Source organism: Eublepharis macularius, chromosome 14 (genome assembly GCF_028583425.1).
Source record: "Eublepharis macularius isolate TG4126 chromosome 14, MPM_Emac_v1.0, whole genome shotgun sequence".
In the NCBI taxonomy this organism is placed as follows: Eukaryota; Metazoa; Chordata; class Lepidosauria; order Squamata; family Eublepharidae; genus Eublepharis; species Eublepharis macularius.
Genome location: NC_072803.1, coordinates 7,226,692 through 7,252,990, shown reverse-complemented (window position 1 = coordinate 7,252,990; position 26,299 = coordinate 7,226,692). Strand labels below are relative to the sequence as shown.

Below are 26,299 nucleotides of genomic sequence, written 5' to 3'. Positions count from 1 at the left end.
CAGCCCACCTTTTGCACTGTTGTATCTGTAGGCTTCCGATGCTGTTAAAATGAATGCTAACAATGATGCATTAGTTCCGATAGTCAATCAGAAGGAACGAATGCTTCCCGACTGTCATGTTCTGTCGTTCCTTTTGGCATCGCCTTCTCTTTGTCTGCTTTCATCCTCCTCCCAAGTACGCACTTCATCATTTGCTTACCTAAACACTTGAAGAAAAGAGGGGAGGATTGCATAGGAAACTTTAGCAATCCAATTAACTATTTAAAACAGACAGTGCTGAATATTTTAACATGCAACTCAAACACGTCAGGCACAAGTCCCAGTGAATGTACTACTGTTGTGTAGATGCACATAGTCAGGGCTTTTCTTCTGGGAAAAGAGGTGGTGGAACTCAGTGATGGAACTCAGGACCGCACAATGATGTCACTTTGGGTCAGCTGGAACAAGGGGGGAGTTTTTTAAAGTTTAAATCGCCCTCGGCGAAAATGGTCACGTGGCCAGTGGCCCCGCCCCCTGCTCCCAGAGGGTAATCTAAACTCCCCTCTGTCTGGAGAGCAGGGGGCGGGGCCACTGGCCATGTGACCACTTTCAAGAGGTGCTGGAACTCCGTTCCACCGTGTTTCTGCTGAAAAAAAGCCCTGCACATAGTCTATCTCTATTCTCCTGCAGCTGCACGCACATAATAGATCCAAATCAGTCTCACTAGCTGTGACATGTGGTGTGGCAAGAGGATGCCAGGGCATTTATCTGCATGTGCACTCGTGGCCAACATTCATTTTGACACGGTGGGCATCTGCCAAGGTCTGAGGCCAAGCAGAGGACCCACTGCCACATAGAAATGTGTGGCCCAAGTGCTCCCTCTTTCCAGCTGGGATAAGCGCTTGGAGGGAGTGAAACAACTTGCAGGTGTCAACCAGAGACGTGGTGCCACAAACCCACGTCCAACTCAGGCTTAGGCTGACCTTCCCCTACCCTGAGGTAAAACTTCTCCTCTTTAAGCCTATGAAGCTGTATACTGGGCTGGGAAGCCTCTGGTAGCATGGTTGATGTTAAGCTTCAACTTTCCTTCTTGTCCCACCCTTAAGAAATATTAAAAATGGTTACCCAGCCAAGTCTTAGTAGGGGACAGATCAGGGGCTTGCGCTTCCCTTTAGAAGAAACTGGCACACAAGGCTTGGGGAGGTTCAAAATGCAACTGAAGGTTTATTTACAGTAGGTGAAGTCAGAAGGCAGGTAGACAGGTGTTTGAACTGAAGAAACAGAAAGGTTTTTGTACAGGAACTTCACTGGTGTGAGGCACAAAACACTTAGTACAACACTAGGTTTCTGGCTTCTTTCAGAGGTTGACACTGCTTCACAGATGTTACACTTTATATACTCAAACACAAACACAACACAACTTTCCCTCCTCTCCAGACTTAAGACAAACCCTTCCTAGATACTGGGCAGGCGTTATAGTTATGAGCTATAACCCTGTTCCTGGCACTGAAGGGGAGACTCCTTTCTGCCCACTTCCTTGGCCCTCTATAATTCCCAGATCTCTTGAGTCTACGGGCCAAGCTACAAATGACAAATTATACTTGCCTGGCAAGTGAACAGACTCACGTGTATTCCTCCCTGTTCACTTGTGCTCCACTTGATCAAATGGAGCGCAAGTGAATGGCAAGTGAACAGGGAGGAATACACGTGAGTCTGTTCACTTGCCAGGCAAGTGTAATTCGTCACTTGTAGTTTGGCCCTATGTAGGAGTTAGTGCTGGTTCTCCCCACTTTAGTCCTAGGACTAAAAGTGTTTCACAAGCATTATTTCCTCTCACAGAGGATTCTCTGGCTGACCCTCTCTGGTCTAAAGCCAGGCTCCAGCTCCCTTTCCCTCTCTCGTTTACCCTCCAACTCCAACTGCCAGCTCCCCCAACATTCCATCCCCAACTGCCATTTCAGGCTAGCCACATGGTGGTGGTGGCAGCGGCGGCGGGGGGGGGGGACATGTCAATCATAGCTCACTGACTGGAAATCTCAGCATCTGAAGCTGAGTCCGTCCCACACAGCTATTCCCGTGGTGGCACCTCACTTATGGAGTGCCTGCATTGCTCTCTTTTAAGCACCAGACCGAAAGGTTTCTGTTCACCTGGGCTTTTAATTAATTATAATCAAGGAGGTCGATCTTTTAATGTAATTTTACTCTTGCAACTGTTATTTTAAGTTGTCAGTGGTCTCTGTGTATGGTGTATATTTTTACGATGGACTGGGCATTACTGTTGTTTTTTAATTAACATATTTTAATGCTTTGTTGTAAGCCTCCTTGGCAAGCTCCTGAAGAGATGGCACAAACCTTTTAAAAATAAAAAAAGGAAATGTTCTTTTGTGCTCCTTTTAGGTTTGCTGGTGTCAGTTTAAAGGAACATAAAGAAAGTGCACTCAGTTCTTTCTTCCAGGAGTATGTATGAATAGGAGGCAGCTGAGTGAGGGGGGGGCACTAGAGATCTCCCTGAAAACCCAGAAAACACTAAAGGTCAAAATGGCTTCTTTTCAGTCTGAGGGCTAGAGGAGAAATCTGACTACTGAAAATGCCAGATCACATATGCAAGTGATTAGGAATACAAGTCTCTGTACACGAGATGCCTCGGCACATGTTCGTCAAATGTAGGGAGAAGCAATATTAGCCAGGAAGTGTAGTTTTAAAAGACAGAGCCTGCGGAGATCACTCCTTTGAGGGTTTGTTAATTTCATCTTCACAGCCGGGAAGGCTCTGTCAATTTCACCTCTCCAGTCTAAAACTGTGTGGGATCACAAGCAGAGGGCAGCGAGGAATGGAAATAGGCTGGAGCTGCCTTCCAGAGCCAGGCTTGGATCTGGAGGGGTTATAATGGGCTGAAGTTTCCCTTCTGGTCTTTCACAGCCCCTTCACACAGCTCCAGTGTATAGCAAAGCCTTTGCCCTGCCGCCAGCTCTATCTTCTTAAACTACCCTTTGTGGCTAACATTGCATATCCTGACACGTGTTCTTAACATGTCAGATGTCTTGTGTGGTACATATTACAAAATCCTTGTATTTGTTGGGGAACAATAGAGTTTTGTGCCTGTCAGCATGCAGGGAGAAGCGGCTGCAGGCTCCCCCATCTGCAAACCACCCCATGGAGCTGCTACGGGCTCCATTGTGAAACTTACCTGTAGCCATGCAAGTAATGTCTGTGAGCATCCCATGACTTGTCTGAATAACAGAACCATAGCTTTGACCTTTCCCCAAAAGTAAAATGAGGAAAAATTAGGGACTGAAAAAATTAGGGACCTCTGGAGATGGTCCCAGGCAAATAAGGACATCAGAAGGGCACAAAAAGCTCCACCTTGTTTGGTGCATTTGGAGCACCAAACAAGGGATCAACTAAGTATGAGGATCCAGTTATGTCATTTTGCAGAGCTGTGTGGTTGCCTGACTGCAGTTCTCTCCAACCTTAAGCATTATTGTGTCCTTGAAGGGGAAAGAAAGAAGCTCCGCATATTTGTGTCAGTACATCTGAGAACACAAAACTCCACCCTGGAACATTTCTTAATCGTCTCAAGTTCCCCGAGGCTGTTGTGTTAAGATTTCACCTCAGCCCAAGAAGCACAGAGGGAAGAAAAGAGAAAATAAAAGTCATAAATAGCCCTTTAAAAAGAAAAAAAGATGAATAAGTACTGGTTTTAAAATTTAGAGTATCGCTTGTGCTGCTGACGGGGAGGTGGTAGCTGAACTGGGAAGGGCCGTTGTACCCAGAATGAAACCACAGAGTAGAAAATTACACACACACACACAACACAACACAGACAAACACATCCCTCATTTCTCGAAATGATACAGAACTTTTCAGTACCTAGGTGTTCTGATAGAAATCAAGTAGGGGCAGGGGAGCAGTCATTTGGCACAGACTGGAGATGGGATTTTAGATTGTGGTTTTAACTTTAGTATTGGAATCATGAAACTGTTTATTTTATTTTTTACTGTGTATTGTTGTTTTAATTTATTGTACCAATATATATTTTTGTAACCCGCCCTGAGCCCACTTATGAGGGGGACAAGAAATCTAATAAATGAAATGAAATGAATTAAATTAGGGCCAAACTACAAGTGACGAATGACACTTGAATGGCAAGTGTATTCCTTCCTGTTCACTTGCTCTCCACTCGATCCACTTGCCGTTCAAGTGTCATTCATCACTTGTAGCTTGGCCTTCAGTTTCTTTTCCTCACTGAGGGCGAAGCTTCAAGTGACGAATGACACTTGAACGGCAAGTGTATTTCTCCCTGTTCACTTGCCCTCCACTCAATCCACTTGCCATTCAAGTGTCATTCATCTCTTGTAGCCTGGCCCTGAGAATGCGATAATTCTGCACAGTTTTAAACTTCTTCAGCATTGGGCGTCATTGTTCCTTGACCTGAAAACTCTTACCTCAGGTTCCAAGTATATAAAGGTTGGATGTGGTTTCTCAACCTTGGCATTGATTTCATTTGCAAGCCAAATTGCTTGGGCCTGTGTGCATAAGCGACCCACTTGGTAACACTCGTGTTGTGGGCCTCACACTTTCTAACTAAACCAGCCCATTCCTCTCTTGCTGTCAATGGAAAACTATTTTCGAAATCAGTAGCAGAACTGGTTGCTTGCCTCTTAATAAAAATTAGGGGAGAAAGACACAGAAACAGTCCTTCGTTCTCTAACCTGGTTAGACAAGAATGTTTCTGGGTGTGGACTACTTTGTATAATTAGTTATACACCTGGATCTCTTGATGCCTTTTGTAACATCTCTCTCTCTCTCTCTCTCTCTCTCTCTCTCTCTCTCTCTCTGGCTCTGCCCATTCAGGTGTCTCCCTTCTCCTCCCTGTCTTGAAGGTGTGGCATTTAGGCAAAGCTTTTCCTGTATTTCCCTTCCATTTCTTGCTGGGGCAACTGCCAGCAAAGTTGCTTGCTTCCAAGAAGACAGCAAGCTAGGCCAAAATTTGACTTCTTCTTACAGGGAGCTAGGCTGGGAGGGAAGAAAAACTGAACAAACAGCAGAGACAAAGCTGCACTATGGAGACAGCACGAACAAATGGGACCACAGGAAAGGCAGAAGAAGCAAAGACCTCTGTCTCTCCTAAGAAAGAAGTGGAGGAAGTGAAGAAATCCACCAGTCCAATCAGAGGGGAAAAAGATGCCAGCAAAAGCAACTCCACCAGTCCCTCGCTGGAGACAGGTCAGGTCAAAAATTCTGTTTACTCTGGGGGTGAGTGGAAGAGACCAATCATCCAGTTTGTTGAATCAGCCGATGAGAAGAGGTCGACCTTCTTCAATGTGGATTCTGGGGAATCAAAGAAGCCAATTTTCCCCAATGTGCAACTAGGAGAAGCTAGAAGGCCCCAGATTTCCTTCCCAGAGAGGGGGGATCTGAGGAAGCCTATGTTCACAATAGAGACAAAGAAACCCTTTGCCAGTGAAGGGGACGCCAAAAAGCCACTGTTTTCCAGTGGGCAAATTGCAGATCTAAGGAAGCCCACTATCTCCATCTCTCTTACAGAAGCAGGAGACACCAAGAGAGCCAACTTCAATAGGGCCGGTAGAGTGGCCGGTTCAAGGCCCCGGGTGAACTTGGAAGAGGTGCTCTGTGACTCCTGCATTGACAACAAGCAGAAGGCTGTGAAGTCTTGCCTGGTATGTCAAGCTAGCTTCTGCGAGCTCCACCTGAAGCCCCATTTAGAAGGGGCTGCTTTCCGAGACCACCAGCTCCTGGATCCCATCAAGGACTTCGAAGCCAGGAAATGCCCCATACATGGCAAGACGATGGAACTCTTCTGCCAGACAGATCAGGTCTGCATCTGTTACCTCTGCATGTTCCAGGAGCACAAGAACCACACTACGGTGACGGTAGAGATCGAGAAATCCGGCAAAGAGGTAAGGGACCTTTTCTGCATATTACTTAACCGTCTTGTTTTCTACAGGATGTGGCCTCTTTACCTGTGCTGTCCTATTTTCAGTAGTTGTAGTGTGAAGACAAAACTTTATGATGGGTCTACCTTTAAATCTCTGGATTAGGCAATGAAGGATAGAAACCACTGGTCCCCAAAGGCATATCGAGCCATCATTTGGCTTTTCTCCACTAAATTATTTGGGCTTGAAAGTCTAAACGGAGTACGCTTTAAAAATGCTTTGTTTGCAGTGCCGTTAAAGATCTGTCTCTGGCATTGGATCTCTTATGATTCATTCATTGGATCGTGATTGAACTAGCCGTGTGATAAAAATGCATGTGTGAACTGGCCAACAATTACCAAAAAGAAGGCCACTTACTTTTTAAATCCGAGACCCAACGAGAGTGCTAATCATTTATTTTATTTATACTGTCTTTCTGCTCAGCAGGGATGCAAAGTGACTTAGCGCCTTGCATCCATTATATCTTCACAACAAACCTGTGAGGTAGGTTAGACTGAGTGTTTGACAAGCCTAATTTGACTGATTTGAACCTGGGTCTCCCAGATCCGTTTCTGATGCTCTAACTGCTACGTCAACACTGCCTTTTGGTTTTTGTTTTCCTTGAAGCAGTTATAGATCGTAGCATTGGGGTTTTGTGTCATTTCAGAGGCTGAACAATTTGGGGGTGTAGGGTGATGGTGCTGGAATATCTAAATATGTTTGGGGAGTTGTTGGACTGCCGAGAGAGCAGGAGAATACAAAGTGCTTGCTGAGATGTGTGGAAAGAGAGAATGGAAGATGTGGCCTACACTATTCTTTAACTAGCATCGATAGATACTGAGGCAAAGGTGTGTGTGTGTGTGTTATGTGCCGTCAAGTTGCCTCTGATCTACGGCAACCCTATGAATGAAAGATCTCCAAAGCGTCCTATCATTAACAGACTTGCTCAGATCTTGCAAATTGGAGAACGCGGCTTCTTATATTGAGTCAATCCATCTCGTTTTAGGTCTTTTGCTTTTCCTGCTGCCTTCCACTTTTCCTAGCATTATAGTCTTTTCCAGTGAGTCTTGCCTTCTCAAGATGTGACCAAAGAGCGGATTCTCCACAAACACACGTGGGGCTCTCAACTAAGGGTGCCTCTGGAGGCCATTTGCAAAGAATAGACCATTCCAAATGAAGAGGGCCAGGGCATTCAAGAAGAAGAAGAAGAGAGGCAGGCCACTCAAAAGATTGGACAGGGGTTCATAAGAATGCATGCAGAGTTCATGACCCCTCATGTATAATATCTTGTTGTAATTCTGACAACAGCCCTATAAGGTGGGCCTGTTTTCTTATCCCCATAGTGCAAAGAGCTGAGACTGACAGTCAGCCATTTGTCAAAGGCTCCTTAGAGATGTATTGTCGAAGGCTTTCACGGCCGGAGAACGATGGTTGTTGGGGGTTTTCCGGGCTGTCTTGCCGTGGTCTTGGCATTGTAGTTCCTGACGTTTCGCCAGCAGCTGTGGCTGGCATCTACACCTCTGAAGATGCCAGCCACAGCTGCTGGCGAAACGTCAGGAACTACAATGCCAAGACCACGGCAATACAGCCCGGAAAACCCCCAACAACCATCGCTCCTTAGAGAGTTCATTGCAGACAAGACACTCCGGGTATGCCTCCAAACACAGCTCATTCTCTTAGCTACTACATCACACCCATTCTAGTGTTCACTGCAGACATTGGATCAAGCCAATTGCCCTTGCCTGAGCTCCCTTTGGCCAAACTATTGTGGGGCCCCCAAGAGAACTGGGGAGGGGCGGAGATTGAAGGCAGCCCTGCAGGCAAGCAAAAAAAGACCTGTGCTCTACCCCATGACTCATGAAGGCTTCCCCACCCCACCCCGTTTCTTCAGAAGCTTAATTTATTTCATGCCTCCCAAGCTTGGCAGCTTGACGCCAGTAGTAATAGCTCTACAGCACCAATCTTATCTAGACACACCACCAACAAATTGGCTTCGCCTTCTCTGAGGCTGGATTAACTCCTTGGCTCAGCTTGTTCTAGAACACATGCTCTAGAGCCCAGTAACATCGGGCACCTTTCCATAGTGGAATGAACAGTTGGTGACACTTGGTGGAAAACAGAGTATCTGTTCAGCTTCTTGGCCTAGGATCCTTTAAAATTCATCGTCCTTTAGAACATAGTGGCTGCCCTCATCCCATGCCTGTGACACCAGGGGCTTTCATTCTACTGGTAGAGAAATGTAAAAGAGTTGCTAGCCTGCACAAAATAAGGTGAACTACCAATAGGAGAAGCGCACTTAGATACAACTGCAACAACCAAAGTGGAAAACAACAACTAAGGGACAAGACAAAAGCCAATGAAAAATTGCAAAAGTATATTAGGTGATTATTGGTAATATAAACTGGCACAGTGCATGACTTATCTAATTCTAAACACTTCCAGGCTATATATATCCAATTCTCATATACAATATTATACAATATCCGGCCAACTGTAGTAAACTTGCTTCTTTCAACAAGGTGGAAGCTCAAACAGAGATGACAAAGTCAGTGCATAGAAGAGCATGGAACAACACTGTTCCTGTTGTAAACATTGAACAGTCTGGCAGTTCAATGGCGGTCAAACCTCTAACAGTTTCCACAGAAGAATGAGTGTGGAATACAGCTCTCTTTCACCTCTGACCTTTGACTATGAGTTTAAGCTGAGCTACAGTTTAAGACACCCTGACCTGGATAGCCTATATAAGCCTGATCTCGTCTGATCTCAGAAGCTAAGCAGGGTTGGCCTTGGTTAATAATTGGATGGGAGACCTCCAAGGAAGACCTGGGTTGCAGAGACAGACGATGGCAAACCACCTCTGTCAGGGCCAAGCTACACATGACGAAAGACACTTGCCTGGCAAGTGGATTGAGTGGAGGGCAAGTGAACAGGGAGAAATACACTTGCTGTTCAAGTGTCATTCGTCATGTGTAGCTTGGCCCTTAGTCTCTTGCCATGAAATCTCTGCTGGGGTCACCATATAGCAGCTATGACTTGACGGCACTCTCCACCACCACAGTTTAAGACACAATTTGGTTTCTTTATGTAACAACGCAGTCTAAAACTCCACTCCCGCCAAGAGTAGTAATAAAAAAAAAACAATTAAAATTGAGGCCACCCTTTAAGCCCTAAATGGCTTGGGTCCAAATGACCGTATGCATCCATAGGAAACTTTCCAGGCCCTGAGATCTCCCAGCAGAGCCCTTTTTGCAGGAGCCTGCATTCATTTAAGATTGGTGGGTGCCTGCAACAGGGCCTTTTCAGCTACGGCCCCAGGCTAAGGCATTTCCCCTCAGTAGCCCCATTGCTTCTTGCCTTCTGCAGGAAGTTGAAAATATGTTTATTCCAAAGGGCTTCTGAAAACTAATTTTGTTCTTTGCACCAAGGCTACTTTTTTAAAAAAAATGAGTCATGAGTTTTCTTTGCTGCTTTTTGTTCATTTTAATTGTATTGGTTTCATGCTAATGATCTTCCGGGTTTTTTTTTGTTTATTTTATGGTTTTAAATGGATTATATATATATGCCTAACTGTTGTAAGCTGCTTTAGGTCCAGTTGAATGAAAGAAATCCTCAAGAATCCAGAAAGCCAACATTTTTGCAGCATCTCGCTCTTTGCATGGAGTTAGCTAGAGACCTGTTTTTCATCTGTAGGCCTTCTCAGTTTCTGTTCCAAAAGCTTGTGCGGGGCAGGCTGTGATTCAGAAGGCATGCCGTGACTTGAAGGCAGCTGAAATGAACTGGAAATCCATTGACCTGATTCTGAAATGCTGACGTGGATATAGACCGGAATTTGCTTTTGATCACTGCTCATTTAGGATGAAAGTGTGGCTTGACAATATTGAGTTTGCATGAAAATTTACATGAGTTGGTGCATACATGTCTCATATGCAGGAGCTAATATTTGTATGCTTGCCCAGATCTAACACACACATGCACACACACACGCACGCACACAGTGCTTCACCCCATTTAAAACCAGCTAGGTGGAACCCCCCAAATAGTAAATTAATAATGGTTTACTCTGAAGAATGCCAAGATTGACTGAATGCATTTTGGAATGAGTTCCAAAAGTGAGTTGGTGCATACATGTCTCATATGCAGGAGCTAATATTTGTATGCTTGGCCAGATCTAACACACACATTCACACACATACCCACGAACGCAGTGCTTCACCCCACTTAAAACCAGCTAGGTGGAACCCCCCAAATAGTAAGTTAATAATGGTTTACTCTGAAGAATGCCGAGATTGACTGAATGCATTTTAAAACAATGAGTTCCAAAAGTTGTGTAAGAATAAAAACATTTATTTTGGAATTGCATTTCTCCATACTTGCAAGAGAAGTGCAAGGAACTGGAAAATCTCCAGTGACTCCCCGTTCTCACATGGGAATGAATGGATGTAAATCTTGCTGATTGGGCAGTAGAGAATACAAAATTAGGCAGTAGAGAAAACACCCCTTCTCCAAAATATTTGAGAGAGAGCGATAGAAAGTCAGTTTTATTAACTTTAGGTCCTTCATCATTACAAAGTATCATTTGAAAAAAGAAAAAGCTGGAAATAGCACCCTAATTACTGTCTCAAGATTTATGATAAAGTCACGGGAGCTGAGAACTATGCATCAGCCCTTCCCTTCTTTGCCTCTAGCAGAAAAGCAAAATCTCTCAGTATTTACAGCCTTCCAAAACGTAGTCCCATATGCGGGTCTCAGCAGGACTGTCTGAATTTTCAGCCGTTATCTTTCTATTAGAATAGCAAAGAGGACATCGAGAGTCTCTCTACATGAGATGCCTTGGCTCGTGTTCATCAAGTGTAGGGAGATGCAATGTTAGCCAGGAAGCGTAGTTTTAAAAGACAGAGCTGACAGAGATCCCTCCTCAGAGGGTTTGTTAATTTCATCTTCTCCAAAGGCTCTGTCAATTTCACCTCCCCAGTCTTAAACTGTGTAGGATCACAACCAGAGGGCAGCGAGGAATGGAAATGAGCTGCAACTGCCCTCCAGAGCTGGGTTTGGACCTGGAAAGGTTATACTGGGCTGAAGTTTCCTTTCTGGCATTTCACAGCCCCTTCACACAGCTCTGGTGCATAGCAAAGCCTTTGCCCTGCTGCCGGCTCTGCCTTTTTAAACTACCCTTCCCAGCTACCATTGCATCTCCTGACACATGTAGAGAGATTCTTTTCTTTTTTAATTTTTTCTTTATTTAAACTATAAACTATACACCATAACATAATAAACAATAAACATAGAGAATAAGAAAAAACACACAATTCTAAACATGACACACTAACAATACATATATCTATATAATTAAAAGGAAAAGGGAAAAGAAAACAACAACAACAACAAAACTCCTAGATTACACTACAGGTTGAGTTCCTATTTTCTCCGCAACAAGTATATATCATGTCTAGAGTTACACTTATTCTAAGTTAGTCACAAAACCCCTCTTTTTTCTATTGTTCATGTTTCTTAATTCATAAATACAGATGTCATCAAATCCTTGTTATCCATTTCATGCAAAAAGTCTATTAATGGTTTCCATTCAGTCAAGAAGTTAACTAATGTCCTTTCTCTAACCAATGCAGTAAGTTTTGCCATTAACGCAAACTCCAAAACTTTTGTCAATCATTCCTCCACTGTAGGCAATGTAGAGAGATTCTGAGAGGTGTGACATAACTGGTCCACTGTTTCTTCCTCTGGGTTGTTCTCCACCCTTGCTCTTGAGTTGCTTCCCCCAATCTCCTCTCTAACAGTGATACTCTAAAAACATTTTCCTGGAAGTAACCCGAATCGAATAGACCCGAGTAAGATTCTGACAAGACCCACTTAAAATTGCTCTCCTATTTGCTTTCAGACTCACGCATTTAAAGAAACAGGATAATCCCCCTCTCCATTAAAATCCAACTAGAAGTCTCTGTCAGCTCAGTGACTACTGTTTGAAATTCTTTTTCACTGCTACGGAATGTTCAAGCACACTTCCTCTCAGCTAACACAGGGCAAAGAGACTTTCACAAAGAGAATTCTGGAGAGGCTTCAGGGAATCAGGTACATGCTTCTAAAACCAAGATCGTTGTTTCCAACAGCCTGTTTTGCAGGATTGCTTCCTCCCCCCCTCCCTTTCTTTTCAAAAACGATAAAGCCGCAGAAATATCTGACAACTTCAGGTCTGTCAATAACAAAGAAAGCCTTGTCCAGCCCTCACCTCACGTCAAATCTCATCTGATAGGGACTAGCGCTTTGATTTTCCTCGTCTTTTCTTCTTAATTTTTTTTTTGTAACGCCCTTTCGTGAGGTTTAATCAAGTGCCTCAGAACTGTCAGTGACTGGAACTGGATCTTTCTAATTTAAACAAAGTGGTTTGCGGATGAAACCTGTTCAAAGAAAAGAGCCAGCTTTTGAAAAGCATCATGTTTGAGAGGGCCCCTGGGTGTTCCCCTGGGTATTTTGGAGAGTTGTGATTTGGTTGCAAGTTTCCCCACGGAGTACAAACAAGACTCCAAGGGTGTGCATACATCAAATAGGGACTTATTGCTTGCCAGGAAAGGAATTATTATCTGTAGGGGGACAAAAAACCCCAGGCATATAATCACCCAGAAACCTCCTGGCACATATAATGGGTTCTCCTCTTTCCATGCATGCCTCTGAGTGTGGATCTTGGCCTGCTGGTCAGAAGGTACACAACTTCTGGGTTTATTTATTTATTTATTTATTTATTTGATTTATACCCCGCCCTCCCCACAGATGGGCTCAGGGCAGCTAACAACATTCAAAAAATACATGCAAAGTCACAAAAACATAAACTCAATAACAATTTTTAAAAAGTCATTCAAATAGTCCAGGAGCAGGCTATTTAAACAAATATTGGGAGTCCGTAAACGGGCGTAGAAGATGGCCGAGGGAAGCCCCAGAAGAAGTGGTGGTCTTAGATGGAAGAAGGAGGACACCCGCTGGCACTCAGCCGAAGGCCTGGCGGAACATCTCCGTTTTATAGGCCCTGCGGAACTGTTGGCTTGACCCCTTGTTACTTTCCAGAGGAACTCTGCCTGGAAGAAAGTGTGGTGAGAAGTAGGGAACAGCCAAAGGAAACTCATAAAAAGCAGGCCGGCTCCTCACAAGCTGAGGCTTCCTCTGTCCGAGGTGACTCCCAGAAAAGTTCGCTAGCTCCAAAGAAAAAACTTGTCATACAATCCCTGTAATAAATAAAGGGAAGGGAGGGAAGGGTAGCTAAGGACGAATGTGAATGGTCACAGCTATAGAATAAGGTGAGCACACATGAACCTGCCTCAAACTGAAGCAGACCAGTGTTCCATCAAAGTCATTATTCTCTAATGTCTATTCAGAGCCAAGCTACAAGAGACAAATTACACGAGGAGGAGCACGTGAAGGGAATCACAATGTTAGCTGAGAAGCTGAGTTTTAAAAGAGATCGGAAGGCTTTGTCAATTTCCCCTCTCTACAGAGCCAGGGAGATGCTGCTCAGAGGGTGTGTTAATTTCCTCTTGGCCTCCCAAAGGCTCTGTCAGTTTCCCCTCCCCTTCTAGGAGGCCAAGAGGAAATAAACAAACCTTCTGAGCAGTGATCTCAGTGGCTCTGTAAACAGGGGAAACTAACTGAGCCTTCTGATCTCTTTGAGAATTCAGCTTCCTGGCTAACATTGCAACTCCCTTCACGTGCTCCTCCTTGTGCAATTTGTCTCTTGTAGCTTGGGTCTCAGACAGGCAGCAATTCTTCAGGGGTCCAGGGGACCTCCTCACATGTTACTCAAACTCGAGGTTTTTTTGGATGAAACTCCAACCCACCTCATGTTTAACGTGTGACTGTAAGTTTACCTTTAAAACAGTGTGCACGGAGTGTGTGGAAATCATCTCCCATGCTCATGTGGAGACAGGAGGAGAGACTTTATCTCCTTCTTTCACCTCCCCCCCACATGCTTTAACTAGCCTAGAAAGGCTTGTATGGGGGGGGGCTATTTGCATTACAGATTCCGCACATCTGCCCAGGTGTGATTAGCTGATACAGGAAGATCCTTGGCAGATGTGAAGATTCATCAGTAATTTAAATAGCTCCCTCCCTCGCCTTTCTCAGCTATTGAAAGCTTACAGAGGGGGAGGTATGTGTGAAAGATGCTTTGTGCCCCCCCCCCATTTTTAAAGGTAAGCTTACAGTCACATGTTAAACATGTGAGTTCGGTTTCCTCCAAAGAAAACTCGGGTTTTTGAGTTGATTTCCTCCAAAGAAAACTCACGTTTTTGTAATGTGTGAGGACGATCACTTGGCAGAGATCTTTCACATTATCTACTATACCCTGACCTTTATCTGGAGATACAGGGGAGTGAATCGCTGGCCATCTGTATGCTAAGCAGATGCTGTACCGCGGAGCCACCGCAACTCCCTTAATTCATGAAAGTGGCTTCATACATTTGTTCAAGCTAGAAGGCTGAACAAGTTGCTGCTCTGAGCTTCTCAGAGGAAGGGCGGGATAGAAACGTAGATAGACAGATGCTATCAACAAGCGGTTATTATTATTTCCATTGCACCCTTCTGCAGAATCTTTCTTGTAGCATCCGGCTGATAACTCTTGGAAGAGCGAATGCTTGAGTAAACATTTCCCACATTTTCAAAAGTTGAACTCAGTTTTAAAAAATGGGATATATTCTGTCCACGCAGTCCTATGTGTAGGCAACAATCGGTCAAAATGGTTTATTTAAGGGTACATTTCTATGTTGCTCTTCCTCTGCCGAATCTGGAGCAGTGTTCCACAGTCCTGGGAGTTAGGTTAGACCAAGAAAGAACACTTGCCCCGGGTCACCTGGTCCAGCAAGTGTCACAAAGAGGAGGAATTCAAACCCAGATCTTTTCCAAGCTTAATCCAATGATCTAACCAATGTACCAGTCTGGATCTAGTCTATCAGTCACATGTCAGCTTTACCTTGGCCAACAAGAACTATTGTTTTATGAACGATGCATACAACTCAGGCCTTAATTCCCTAGCAGATGAAAGTGTTCCAATAGTTATAGTGGGGTGGATTCTACCCCGATACTTCCATTCTATTGAGCAAAGTTTATTCATTTATTAAAATATGGATACCCCACCTTTCCTTTTGGCTCACGATCAAAGTCTTCCATGAGTCTAAGAAGCCTTCCTCCAACTTAAGTGGCTCTTCCGTTGGAGGAAAAACCACTTAAGTAGGAAGAAAGTTCCATTGAGAATGGCTGGATCCATCTCAGTAAGAGGGCACCTTTTTACATATGCTTGGTCATCTAATGTGGAGCACCTCTGATGGTTATCCTTCACAGGGTCAATGGGAGACCACAATGGGACACAGGGAGAACATAGTCTCAAATATATATATCAGAATTAATCTGCTTTAAAACACAACAGAGCTGAATGCTATGCCAGTGTATTTGAGATAGGAGTTCCCAAAAGATACCATCTTTGGTGCCGTTGGGACGTATTACACCATTGCGGTCAACTTGCTTCCTTGCACAACAGAGTCACATAATAACAGTTCATGAGGCAACCACCTCTGATCTCAAGAACGTCATTCTCACTGTAGCAGTTGGGTTTGGCCAGCACTCTTGCAACGTGTTGGAATGAGGTTGAGCGAGTGTCCGAAACTTTGGTCGGCAAGCGATTTCTTGTTGCTTTTTCCCACCTCCTTGACCAGCAGTTACCTTGGGCTCTTGATTCACTCCTCTCAGATTCTGAGGTTTATAAATTAAAACTCTGGCTCACTTTTAACCTTGCCAGCTCCCTGTCAAAACTATTCAAGCAGATTCTCTCCTGAGCCAGATCAAGATGTATTTTATTAGATTTCTATTCCGTTCTATCCTGTGGGCTCAGACTGATTTATTACATGTTTTCTAAATATTTCTGTCCCCCCAAAAGACTTATAGTATAAGACATTACATGGTTTCAATGATAAAAGAGGCCAAATTGAGTAAAAACATTTTACAAAAACAAACCAAACAAAATAAACCTAAAATCCAAAAAAGTAGAAAAGAACAAGAGTCCAGTAGCACTTATAAGACTAACAAAATGTATTAGTCTTCTTCAAATACCATTTGAAGATACCATTTGAAGAAGTGAGCTGTGACTCACGAAAGCTCATACCCTATCACAAATGTTGTTAGTCTTATAGGTGCTACTATAAGGTGCTGCTACTACTGTAAGGAGCTCCGTGGCACAGAGTGGTAAGCTGCAGTACTATAGCCCAAGCTCTGCTCATGACCTGAGTTTGATCCTGGAGGAAGCTGGGTTCAGGTAGCCAGCTTAAGGTTGACTCAGCCTTCCATCCTACCGAGGTCGATAAAATGAGTACCCAGTTTCCTCGGGGTGAAGTGTAGATGACTGAGGAAGGCAATGGCAAACCACCCCGTAAAAAAAGTCTGCCAAGAAAACGTCATGATGCAACGTCCCCCCATGGGTCAGTAATGACTCAGAGCTTGCAACCTTTACCTTTATAGGTGCTACTGGACTGTTGTGCTTTTCTACTGCTACAGACAGACTAACATGGCTACCCATCTTGATCCAAAATTCAAAAAGCCCTGATGAACTCGCAAACCATGCTGTGCAGCCCCCCACTTGAGAGGCTTATGTAGCTCAAGAGGATGATGAACTCATCAGTTTGCTGAGCCCCCCAAACCCTGAAAGGACCCCTTCCCCAATACTGCTGCAATTCTCATTTTGGAAAGCATCTTGCAGGCCCCACTTCTTCCAGCCAGGTTAAGGAAGATACCTTGTTCAATGGACCCCAGAACCCTGGAGCCAGCCTAGGGCACGTCCAAACATCTGTTCAAACATCTGTTCAAACAAGCTGGAGAAAAAAGTCCTGCTTCTTAACAGAGATTTCATGGGATGTTACATACCTGGTGATGTTATTTCCTTCTGTGCCTTGAAAAGCTTCAACTGCCCATTTCCACACATTGAGCCTCTGTTAAAGGGGAAATTCATTATTTTCTCTTGGCAAACACATCCTGACATGGCAGCCCTCCACATTTTTGAAACTTTTACCTGCAACGCAACTTTTGTACACATGACCCCCCCCCATACAGAGTTTGGAGTGGTAGAATCCCAGAAGGCTATATCATATTATTGTGCTCTTGGCATGCATTGAGTCCTTGCGTGTGCAATAAGTTATTCTCCTCTCTGGCTCAGACAGGCCAGAGGGCTGCTTTAATGCTCTTGCAGAGGAAAAGTCTTGAAAAACTGCTCTGCAATGTACTCCAGAGCCTGAATGATAAGTGAGGATGGCCAACAGCTAAGGTAGGTGCCTGGAGTTCTCCTAGAATTACAGAGATAAGTTTTCCTGGAGTAAATCAAGATTCAAGTCCAGCAACACCGAGAGTTGACTCTCAAAAGCTTACCCTCCTCTGCAGAGCCCGTGCTGGGCCCCAGCTCTCTCTCTCTCTCTCACTCACAAATGAAAAAAAGCAAAATGAACTCAAAGCAGCTAAACCTCCTTTGCAGAGCCAGTGCCAGGCCCGAGTAGCATCCGTCTGCTTGCTTGCTTGCTCTTTCTCTCACTCACTTACTCAAGAAAGCAGACCTTGCTGAGGTCTCTCCCCTCCCTCCCAGGTTCCACCCTCAAATCTCCAGGAATGTCCCAACCTGGAGTTGACAACTCTGCCATTAGCTGACTGGAAAGGGATTCTTGGGTTCTTCAGGACTGCGTAGCAGAGAGATGTTCTGCAGGTGCAGATCTGCCCATTGTGTGACACCGTAACAAAAGAAGATACACCTGTGCATTTTGCTCTTATTCTTCCCACCACAATGCATATAATCAAAGGACAAAGTCTTCTTTGATGCACCAACTGGAAACTCCACATTCACATTTGCCACAGCCTGGGCCCAGAGCAATGGTCTCTGGGTGGGCAACGCTGAAGGCCAGTAAGTCTGGTCGAAGTCCAGATGGGAGATCACCTAGCACTCCCCCGCCCCCACAATGTATATCACTTTTAGTTCCATGATAGAAAAAATGAATACATAAAATTGCCCAATAATTTTTTGGGTTTCCAAGCACCTGGTGGGTCCTGGCGAAATCCTGGAATTATAACTCGTCTAAAGAAATCAGTTCCCCTGGAAAGAAATGGCTGTTTTGGAGGGTGGGCTCCACGGTATTATACCCTGCTGAGGTCCCTCCCTTCCCAAACTCCACCTTCCCCCGGCTCTACCCTCAAATCTCCAGGAATTTCCCCACCTGGGGCTGGCAACCCTAGAAGTTGCACAGAATCATGGCAACCGTAGTTTTGTGTTTGCAGCTGCAGGGTCCTTCAGGTTAGGAATGTCCAAATTAAGCACTCAGACAACCAAGTTTCTTTTTTAAAAATGTCTGGCACGAATTTTTAAAATATAAGACATGCGGTGCTCTTCTTGACCAGACCAGTGGTCCGTGTAGTCCAGTAACCTGTTTCACACTGTGGTAAATAGGGTTGCCAGGTCCCCAACAGGGAGAGAGGACCTGGCACTTACCTGTGTGTTCCATTCTTGCACATGCAAAGCGTGCATACACTCCCAGCACGAGTGATGGCATCACTTTTGGAAGTGGCATCATGCTCCCGCCCTTCACAGGGGCCAATTTTAACCAATTTTGCTTCCTGGGCCCATTCCCCAGTGAGTGGGGTGTGTGTGGGGGGCAGAGGCTGGGAGTGGGGGATCACCTGCCCCCATCGGGAGACTGGCATCCCTAGTGGTTAACCAGCCACTCCAGAGAGCCAACGAACAGTATGTAGAGGCCTTCCTTCCCCTGGTGTTGCTTCCCAGCGCTGGTATTCTGAGGTGGTTCCCTTTAGTCAATTGATGGCCCTGTCTTTTTCTCCAGGGCCTTTGCAGGCACTGCGCTTCAAAAATAACTGACACACAGACACAGGGAGGGGATTGGCAGATATGCCCCCCAGAAGCCACAGGCTCTCTTCTGAGGGTAGGCGCTGTCCTGTCTGTGGGCCTGATGCTACTATCTACGCTCCTTGATGGCCAGAATCTTCTGTTTGCCCCTGAGCATGCTGGGATGGTGCTTTCGCCTAATCGTCACTTAGCTGCCCAACCCTTTTTGCATGAAGACAAGCCATCACCACGCCATCATGAGGCAAGTCACAAGAGATCATCCCGGTGTCCTTTTTAAAATAACATGTTCTCAAGAGATAGACAGATGAATTGCTCTACGTAGTAATTAATAGGGCTGGATTCTGTTTTTGTCTCCTCTCGCTGTCTTCGATTATCATAGTGCCTTCATTTTCCTTTGGCCCTGTTTCCATCTTGAGAGTCATAAACTTTCATTTAAAAAAAAAATCCTTGAAATTGTCCTTTGAGAAATCTGTTAAAAATGCTTAGCCCGTGTTTGATCCCAGAATTCTGTTTCCCAAGGTTCCTTGGGAAGATGTGATGGCAGCTAAAGTAACAGAAGTCTTAATAATATAATAATATAATAATAACAACATTTGATTTATATACTGCCCTTCAGGATGACTTAACACCCACTCAGAGCGGTTTACGAAGTATGCTATTATTATCCCCACAGCAACAAACACCCTGTGAGGTGGGTGGAGCTGAGAGAGCTCTTAGACACTGTGACCGCCCCAAAGTCGCCCCGCGGGCTACAAGCAGAGGAGTGGGGATTGGGAATCAAACCCGGTTCTCCAGATTAGAGTCCCACGCTCTTAACCACTACACCAAACTGGCTCTCTCTCTCGGTGGATGCTGCTTCTTGTTTCTCATCTTTCTCCCTCACACTGGCAGCTGCATTGTCCTCCTAATCAAACATTTCGACTAATAAATTTCAGAGTAGAATCCACACACTAGCAGAGCACCCGCAGTCTGGCACAGAATTTTCTCAAAGTAATAACCATATGGGACTTATACTACAATGAATGCTTCCTTGGACCTAAAATAGACGTGCTTTGGCCGTGGAGGGAAATGTGAAATATTCTGGAAGTGTGAGGAACAAAATCCTATTTTTTTTTTACTGCAAAGGATTATAGGTTAGGACAAGATAAACAGCTTCTCTATGTATGTTTCTTCCTTTATGGGGGCCTGTAAAATTGGTTTGTGGAGAGCCCCGTGTCCTTTCATTGGAGCGAGCTCCTGATTTACTCCTTTCTTTCCATTTTGTCAAAAATTACTTCCTCCAACCTTTTTGCGAATACCTTTAATATATGAGCAAGCACACCTCTCCCACCCTTTTAATAAATCAGGCCTCTTTGGTGTATTCCATTACCTGCCTGACTGCTCGCAGTTCTGCCTCCACCTGCCCCCTTCTCATTGCTCCAGTTTGGAACATGTTGTGTCAAAAGCATCCTCTTGATCTTTCTCATCAATCTTTGGGCAAAGGCACGTTTGGGTAGTGATGTTTTTTAGATTTGGGCTACCCTAAATTACCTCTGAAATTTCCATTTGCAATCACCCCCGTTGTCCTATGCTGTTCCATGGAAATTGATGTTGACGTCGCGTCCTTCTTTCAAATCGTGAAACAAAGCCGATTGAAGGGATTACGTTTGATGCAATGAGTTGGTAACTAAAGGTCTAGAAATCCCTTTGGAATCCATCTTGATGACAAGCACCATAAAAATGAAATTACCTTTTCCCCTTTCTCTTCTCTCTCCACCACTTTCATGTCATCTTTCAAGCTCTACCTATCCCGTGCATTCATAGAGCTGTCAACCAGCCAATGTTTTACTGATTTGTCTAATGAGAGATTTACCAGACATTTTTGAAATCCAGTTGACTCCAGATCACCCACCATATTTTGCCCAGTTCTCTCCCTAACTTGTCACATTCTGTCCCCAATTCACAAGACATTGCCTTAGTTCTAGCCCTGAAATGCCAGACTCGCTCTGAGTCTGCTTTGGCTCCCTGAGCGCCTTCCTCTTCTTAGAGTGACCACTCGGTATCTCATGTCCCTAAGTGGTGGGGTGGGGTGGGTCTGCTTTGTGCCAGAATACCACATGCCCTGGTTGGGGACCATGTCCTCAATATTTCCTTGAGGCCACCATTCAGCTGAGAATACCTTGCGGGCCTGCTGCTCTTCGCCGATCTCATTCCATTGCCTATATATGCCTTTCATCATCTCATTCTCCATACCTTGATGCCAAATTCTCAGAAGCATCTTCTGGCTTCGGGGAGCTGTGGATCTCTTGTAGCCATCATTCTAGAAGTTCTTGACAGGTGACAGGGAGTGCAGCTGCTTGCTGCTGCCATTGACTTGCCCGATGAACTAGCAAAGGTAGCAGCAACCAGTTCACTCACTTTCTCTTTCAGTGTGGTTGCTGTGTCATTGATGTAGCCTCAGCTTATGCGTGAGGAGGTTCCTTGGGAAGACTGGGGCTTTTCTGGGGGGGGGGTCACTAGCAGTAGCTAGCAGTAGTCACCCACCCGTTGGGCAAGAAGACTTGGTTTCAACTTTGACCTCAAAGAGAATGAGGAGTGAGAGGAAGAGATGATGATGTTGAAGATGGAAATGCAGTGTGAGCATCCTATTGAAATAGAGGTGACTCAGCATGGCTGGACAACTGGGTGTGCGTGTGCTAGTTTTCCATTTACATTAGAAGCAGACTGTGTGTTTGCGTGATGCTTCTCTTTGTTTGGACTGGAAGCCTCAATATGACTCTTTCTTCTCTTTCCTGTACCTTTGTTCTTTCTGTGCCTTTGTTCTCTCTCTCCTTCTAGTCTTATAAGAAGCAAGACTCTTTTTGCAGAGTTCACCTGTGCAAGTGTGCCAAGGGGCACATGCATAATTCCACTTGTGTGCAGCGGATTAGCGGGCCACTTGTAATAGGGTACAGTGTCCTTGAGATTAGTTTTCTGTTTGTTTCTTCTGCTGCTACAAGAATGTAAGTGAATGTGAATCAGCTCTAATTAAAAGTAAGTTTGTAACGTTATGCTCTCCCATAATAGTAGGACGCAGAGTCATGCAATAAAACTGAAGAGCAATAAGAGTGCTTCTTCACTCAGTGAGTAAATAAATAGTGGCATTTGCTGCCAGAGGATATTGTGATGGCCACTAGCACGTAGGCATTGGACAGATTCATGGAGAAAAAGTCTATCAGTGGTTACTAGCCATGCTGACTAAAGAGAACCTCCATATTCAGAGGCAGTAAACCTTTGAACAGCAGTGCTGGAAGATTACATCAGGGGAAGAAGGTCTTGGCCTCTATGCCCTGTTGCTTGGTTCTCCAAGGCTGCTGGTTGGCTACTCCTCCTTTGGTCCTCCATGACAGCTTTGCTCACCTGAGCAGGACCTTCAGCTGGTGTCACTCTGCAAATGGGCAGACCAACAATGCCTGCACAGGCACATTCTCCGTTGTGGCCCCCACCCCATGGAACGGCCTGCTTAATGAGGTCAGGAGGGCTCCCACTCTCCTGGCATTCCGAAAACTATGCAAAACTGAATTATTCAGGAGGGCATTCTTACATAGATAATAGGGCTATACCATAAGAGAATGGTATATGACCTGAGTTTGATCCTGGTGGAAGCCGGGTTCAGGTAGCCAGCTCAAGGCTGACTCAGCCTTCCATCCTTCTGAGGTCGGTAAAATGAGTACCCAGTTTCCTGAGGGTAAAGTGTAGATGACTGGGGAAGGCAATAGCAAACCACCCCATAACAAAAAGTCTGCCAAGAAAATGTCGTGATGCGACATCCCCCCATGGCTGAGTAATGACTCGGTGCTTGCACAGAAGACTACCTTTACCTTTTTACCATAAGAGAATGGCTCAGGAACACAGGGACTGTGGACTATACCACTGTGTATAGTACATATTATCTGTTGCTGCATGTGTCCATCCTATGATGTAATTTCTGCATCATTTGACATGTCATGTTAATATTTATACTTTGTGTCAACTGTGTCTCAGACTTCTGCTTGGTTTCAGATTTCGCAATCCTAGACCTTTCACATTGCTTACTGGAGGTCCCACCCCCTTGATTGTATCAGTTTACACTGAATAATCTATATAGAGTCTCAGCAAGAAAGCTGGACTATAAATAATGCAAATGAATACATTAAAAATAAAAATAGAACGACTATTGATCTGAGCTAGCAGGGCAGCTTGTATGTTCTTAACTTTCATGAGACAGCTGGCGTCCTCACAGCACCATATTTCTGAGATTCTTTGTGGGGAAACCATGAGAGTTGCAGGTTCTCTTCCGTTTCCATGTGCACGGTGCTTGATTCAAATTGTGACTGCGGCATGAGAAGCAAAGGGCTTCAGTCCTCCCCCTCCGCACTGTGCCATTTTCCTGGCCTGCAACAGGCTTGGCCCAGGACTCCTGGGGGAGAGTGTATTTTTTGGCCCAGTGCAGGGCCTGCAGAAACTCACAGGGAGGCCTCTGGTGGGGCTTGCTGCTGCTGATTCCATAGTCACACACCTCCCCTGATGCTCACACTCACACCCTCCCAACTGCCTGCTTGTGAGTGCGTTGTCACTTCTGCTCCCAGCTGCATATACTGCCTAGCGCTGTTGGAGAAGGGCATGTGAGTGGTGCAGAAAGCATCAGCTTGCCTGACGGACATGGCAGCGACACTCCTAGCTGCAGCCACTATTAGGGTTGCCAGGTCCCTCAAGTCTCCCAGCGGGAGACCGGGATGCTGGCTCCTACCTCCTTGGTCCTCTTGCTGTTGTGAGCACGCGCACTCCTGGTGTGTGTGATGACGCCACTTCCGGGAGTCACGCAGGAACAAAGGCGCCCACGTGATGATGTCACATGCGCCGGGGAGGGCGTAGAGAGCGGGCAGCTCTCTCTCGCCACTGCCTCTGCCGCCGCGGCGCCCCTTGTCCCTGCCGGCATGGGCAGCACAGGGGCAGTGGCGGCTGTGGCGTGAGAGCGAGCATACGGAGCCTCTGAGCACTCCCTGCCTGAAGAAACCCTGCCCTCAAGTCATAGTTGACTTATGGCGACCCCTGGTGCGGTTTTCATGGCAAGCGACTAACAGAGATGGGTTGCCATTGCCGGTCTCTGCAAGGATTTACTATCCTTCCACTGGGCCTGTAAGGCAGAGATGTTCCGCCCGGCGTATGGCTGAGGCTAGGCTAGGCCTCCCCCGGCCTGAATAGAGCAGGAGAAGGGAAGATCGGATCCCTCCCTATTAGAGGCACCCACCATCCAGTTTTTAAATGGCAGGTTTAAGTGGCAGATTGATTGCCTCCGACTAGCTGGTGGCTGCTATCTGTATATTTTAAATTTGATATTGCTATCGCTGTGCTTTGTTGGTTTTAAAACTGTTTTAAGGTGCAAGTTTATTATAAATGTTTTATTCATGTAATCTGCCCTGAGCCTGCTTGTGCAGGGAGGGTGGAATAAAAGTCGAAATAAATAAATAATAAATAGTAAATAATAAATAATAAATAAATAAATAAATATTTGAAGGTCTTTGTTGAAGGCCTCCCATCCAATTGCTAAGCAAGGCCAACCCTACTTAGCTTCTGAGATCTGACAAGATCAGGCTCTCCTGGGGTATCCAGGACTCCCTGCCTGGGACTCCCCCCAAACCTGGAACCAGCCTTGGCGCACTGGAGAAACGCACACACACATATATATTCATAGATTTCCTTAACAGTTCAAATAGTGCGCCCTAGGGCCGTATCTGGGCCCCCAAATGGTGCTGGGGGTGGAAGCCAAAGCTCCTCCTCCCTGTGTGCTGCAGTTGGGATCCAAATCAGGCACTGCAGGTGAAGGAACTGAGGAGAACCCACAACCCTCATGCAACTGCTACGCAAGGCACAGAGTGGAGATGTTGGCTCCAACCATGTACTCCGTAATGCGTGACGTGCAGAGCTGAACTCCTTTATGCAGGAAATGGAGATATGCTCTTAGAGGAACAGATCCTTTACTCCAGTTGCCACTTAAGGCCACAGGCTGTGGGAGATGTGAGCCCACAGGATTGGAAGGCACGGGCGCTAATTTTAACACTGATCCACGACAGAGCTGGGCCGATTCCAGACAGCCCCCCGCCTCGCGAAACATCGCGCGTCGTCGTGCGTCGTCGCGCAGAAAACGCAAAATATTGTGTTTTCTCGCTCGAGTTTTGCGCGATGTCGCGCGACGTTTCGTGAGGCGGGGGGCCGTCTGGAATCGGCCCTGGAGAGTTACACTGGATGGACAAAGTCTAGGACTTCCAGTGAGGAGGAAAGCCCCACTCAACCATGAAGCCTGTTGGGTGGCTTTCGGAAAATGGTTAAGCCTCCACCTAAATTACCTTGCACGGTTGTGTCGGAAGGATAAAAAGGGATCAAGAGTGTCTTGCCCTAAGCCCTTGGGAATCTGGTGTAAAAGAAATCATAATAAGTATTTTATTATGAGTCCATACAAGAGAACTGATAAGGCTGGGCACATCTCTTCAGTTCTGTATTTATTAACATTGGGAATGGAGAGATTTATCTGTGTTTGAGATCCACTGCCGATAGGATTGTACGAGCATTTTCCTCAACACATTCTCGCCTGCTTGAATAATAATGCTTTTGCATTAGAAAGCACAGCAGTAAAATGCACCCAAAGGGGACATGTATAAATTAACTGGACATTAAAACATGTTCATTTCCAAAATCACCCATTATTGGAAATGTCAGGAAAGGAAATCTAGAGACTGATCAGTTTGAAATTTAGCAAGCAAATGGAACTGCATGGCATAGTGATTAGAATGTTGGGCTTGGATCTGGGAGATCCGGGTGAGCTTGGGCCAGTGACACTCTCAGCCTAACCTACCTCACAGGGTTGTTGTGATGATAAAATGGAGAAGAGGAGAATGAGTCAAGCCATTTTGGGCTCCCATTGGAGAGAAAGGCAGGGTAGAAATGAATGAATGAATGAATGAATGAATAGCATGTGTGATTTTAAGATATTCATGAGCAGTGGCTCAGCATTGGTGCATGGATGCATTGGTGCAACACTGAAGTTGCTCCCCTGCTAACAGCTGATGCCAGCCCCACCTACCAGATTTGCTCCTGTGCAAAAATGCCCTTAGGCAGGTTTCATGCTCTGAATTCCAGGTGCCCCTGAAATCATAGGCAGTCCACCATCTTATATTTGCATCACTCATATCGTTTCCTTTGTGCTTGGACAAAGAACACCACTGAAGGAGGAAGGGAGGTCCCTGCTGTCTCACCGAGCCCAAGCTGAGCTTGGCATACCACCCCTTTCTCCTCTCCAGGCTTCACATGGCCTTGATCATAGCGCTGAAAGGCTAGGCTCAGAACAAACGAGTCCTTGGTCATGTCTGAACAACACTTTTGCCGAGGGCGTCATATTGCCTGTTGCAACACCTGGCGATGTCATCCCATAATTACATGAAAAACTGTTATTGTTGCACAGAGGGAGGGAGAGAGGAAGGGAGGGAGAGAGGAGAGAGAAGGAGAG

The 26,299-nt window shown here is 45.5% G+C and overlaps 1 protein-coding gene across 3 annotated transcripts in view; it reads left to right on the top strand.

The window, feature by feature from the left end:
* The first annotated feature begins 4,810 nt into the window (after positions 1-4,810).
* The window catches only part of TRIM29 (tripartite motif containing 29), a 45,205-nt gene continuing 23,716 nt past the window's right edge, over positions 4,811-26,299 (top strand). For 2 of the 3 annotated variants that reach the window (XM_054998260.1, XM_054998259.1), the window contains exon 1: positions 4,811-5,900. In XM_054998260.1, the coding sequence (XP_054854235.1) occupies positions 5,043-5,900 (858 nt within the window). In that variant the 5' untranslated portion in view covers positions 4,811-5,042. The remainder of the gene's footprint in view (positions 5,901-26,299) is intronic. The other variant, XM_054998261.1, reaches the window with a different exon arrangement.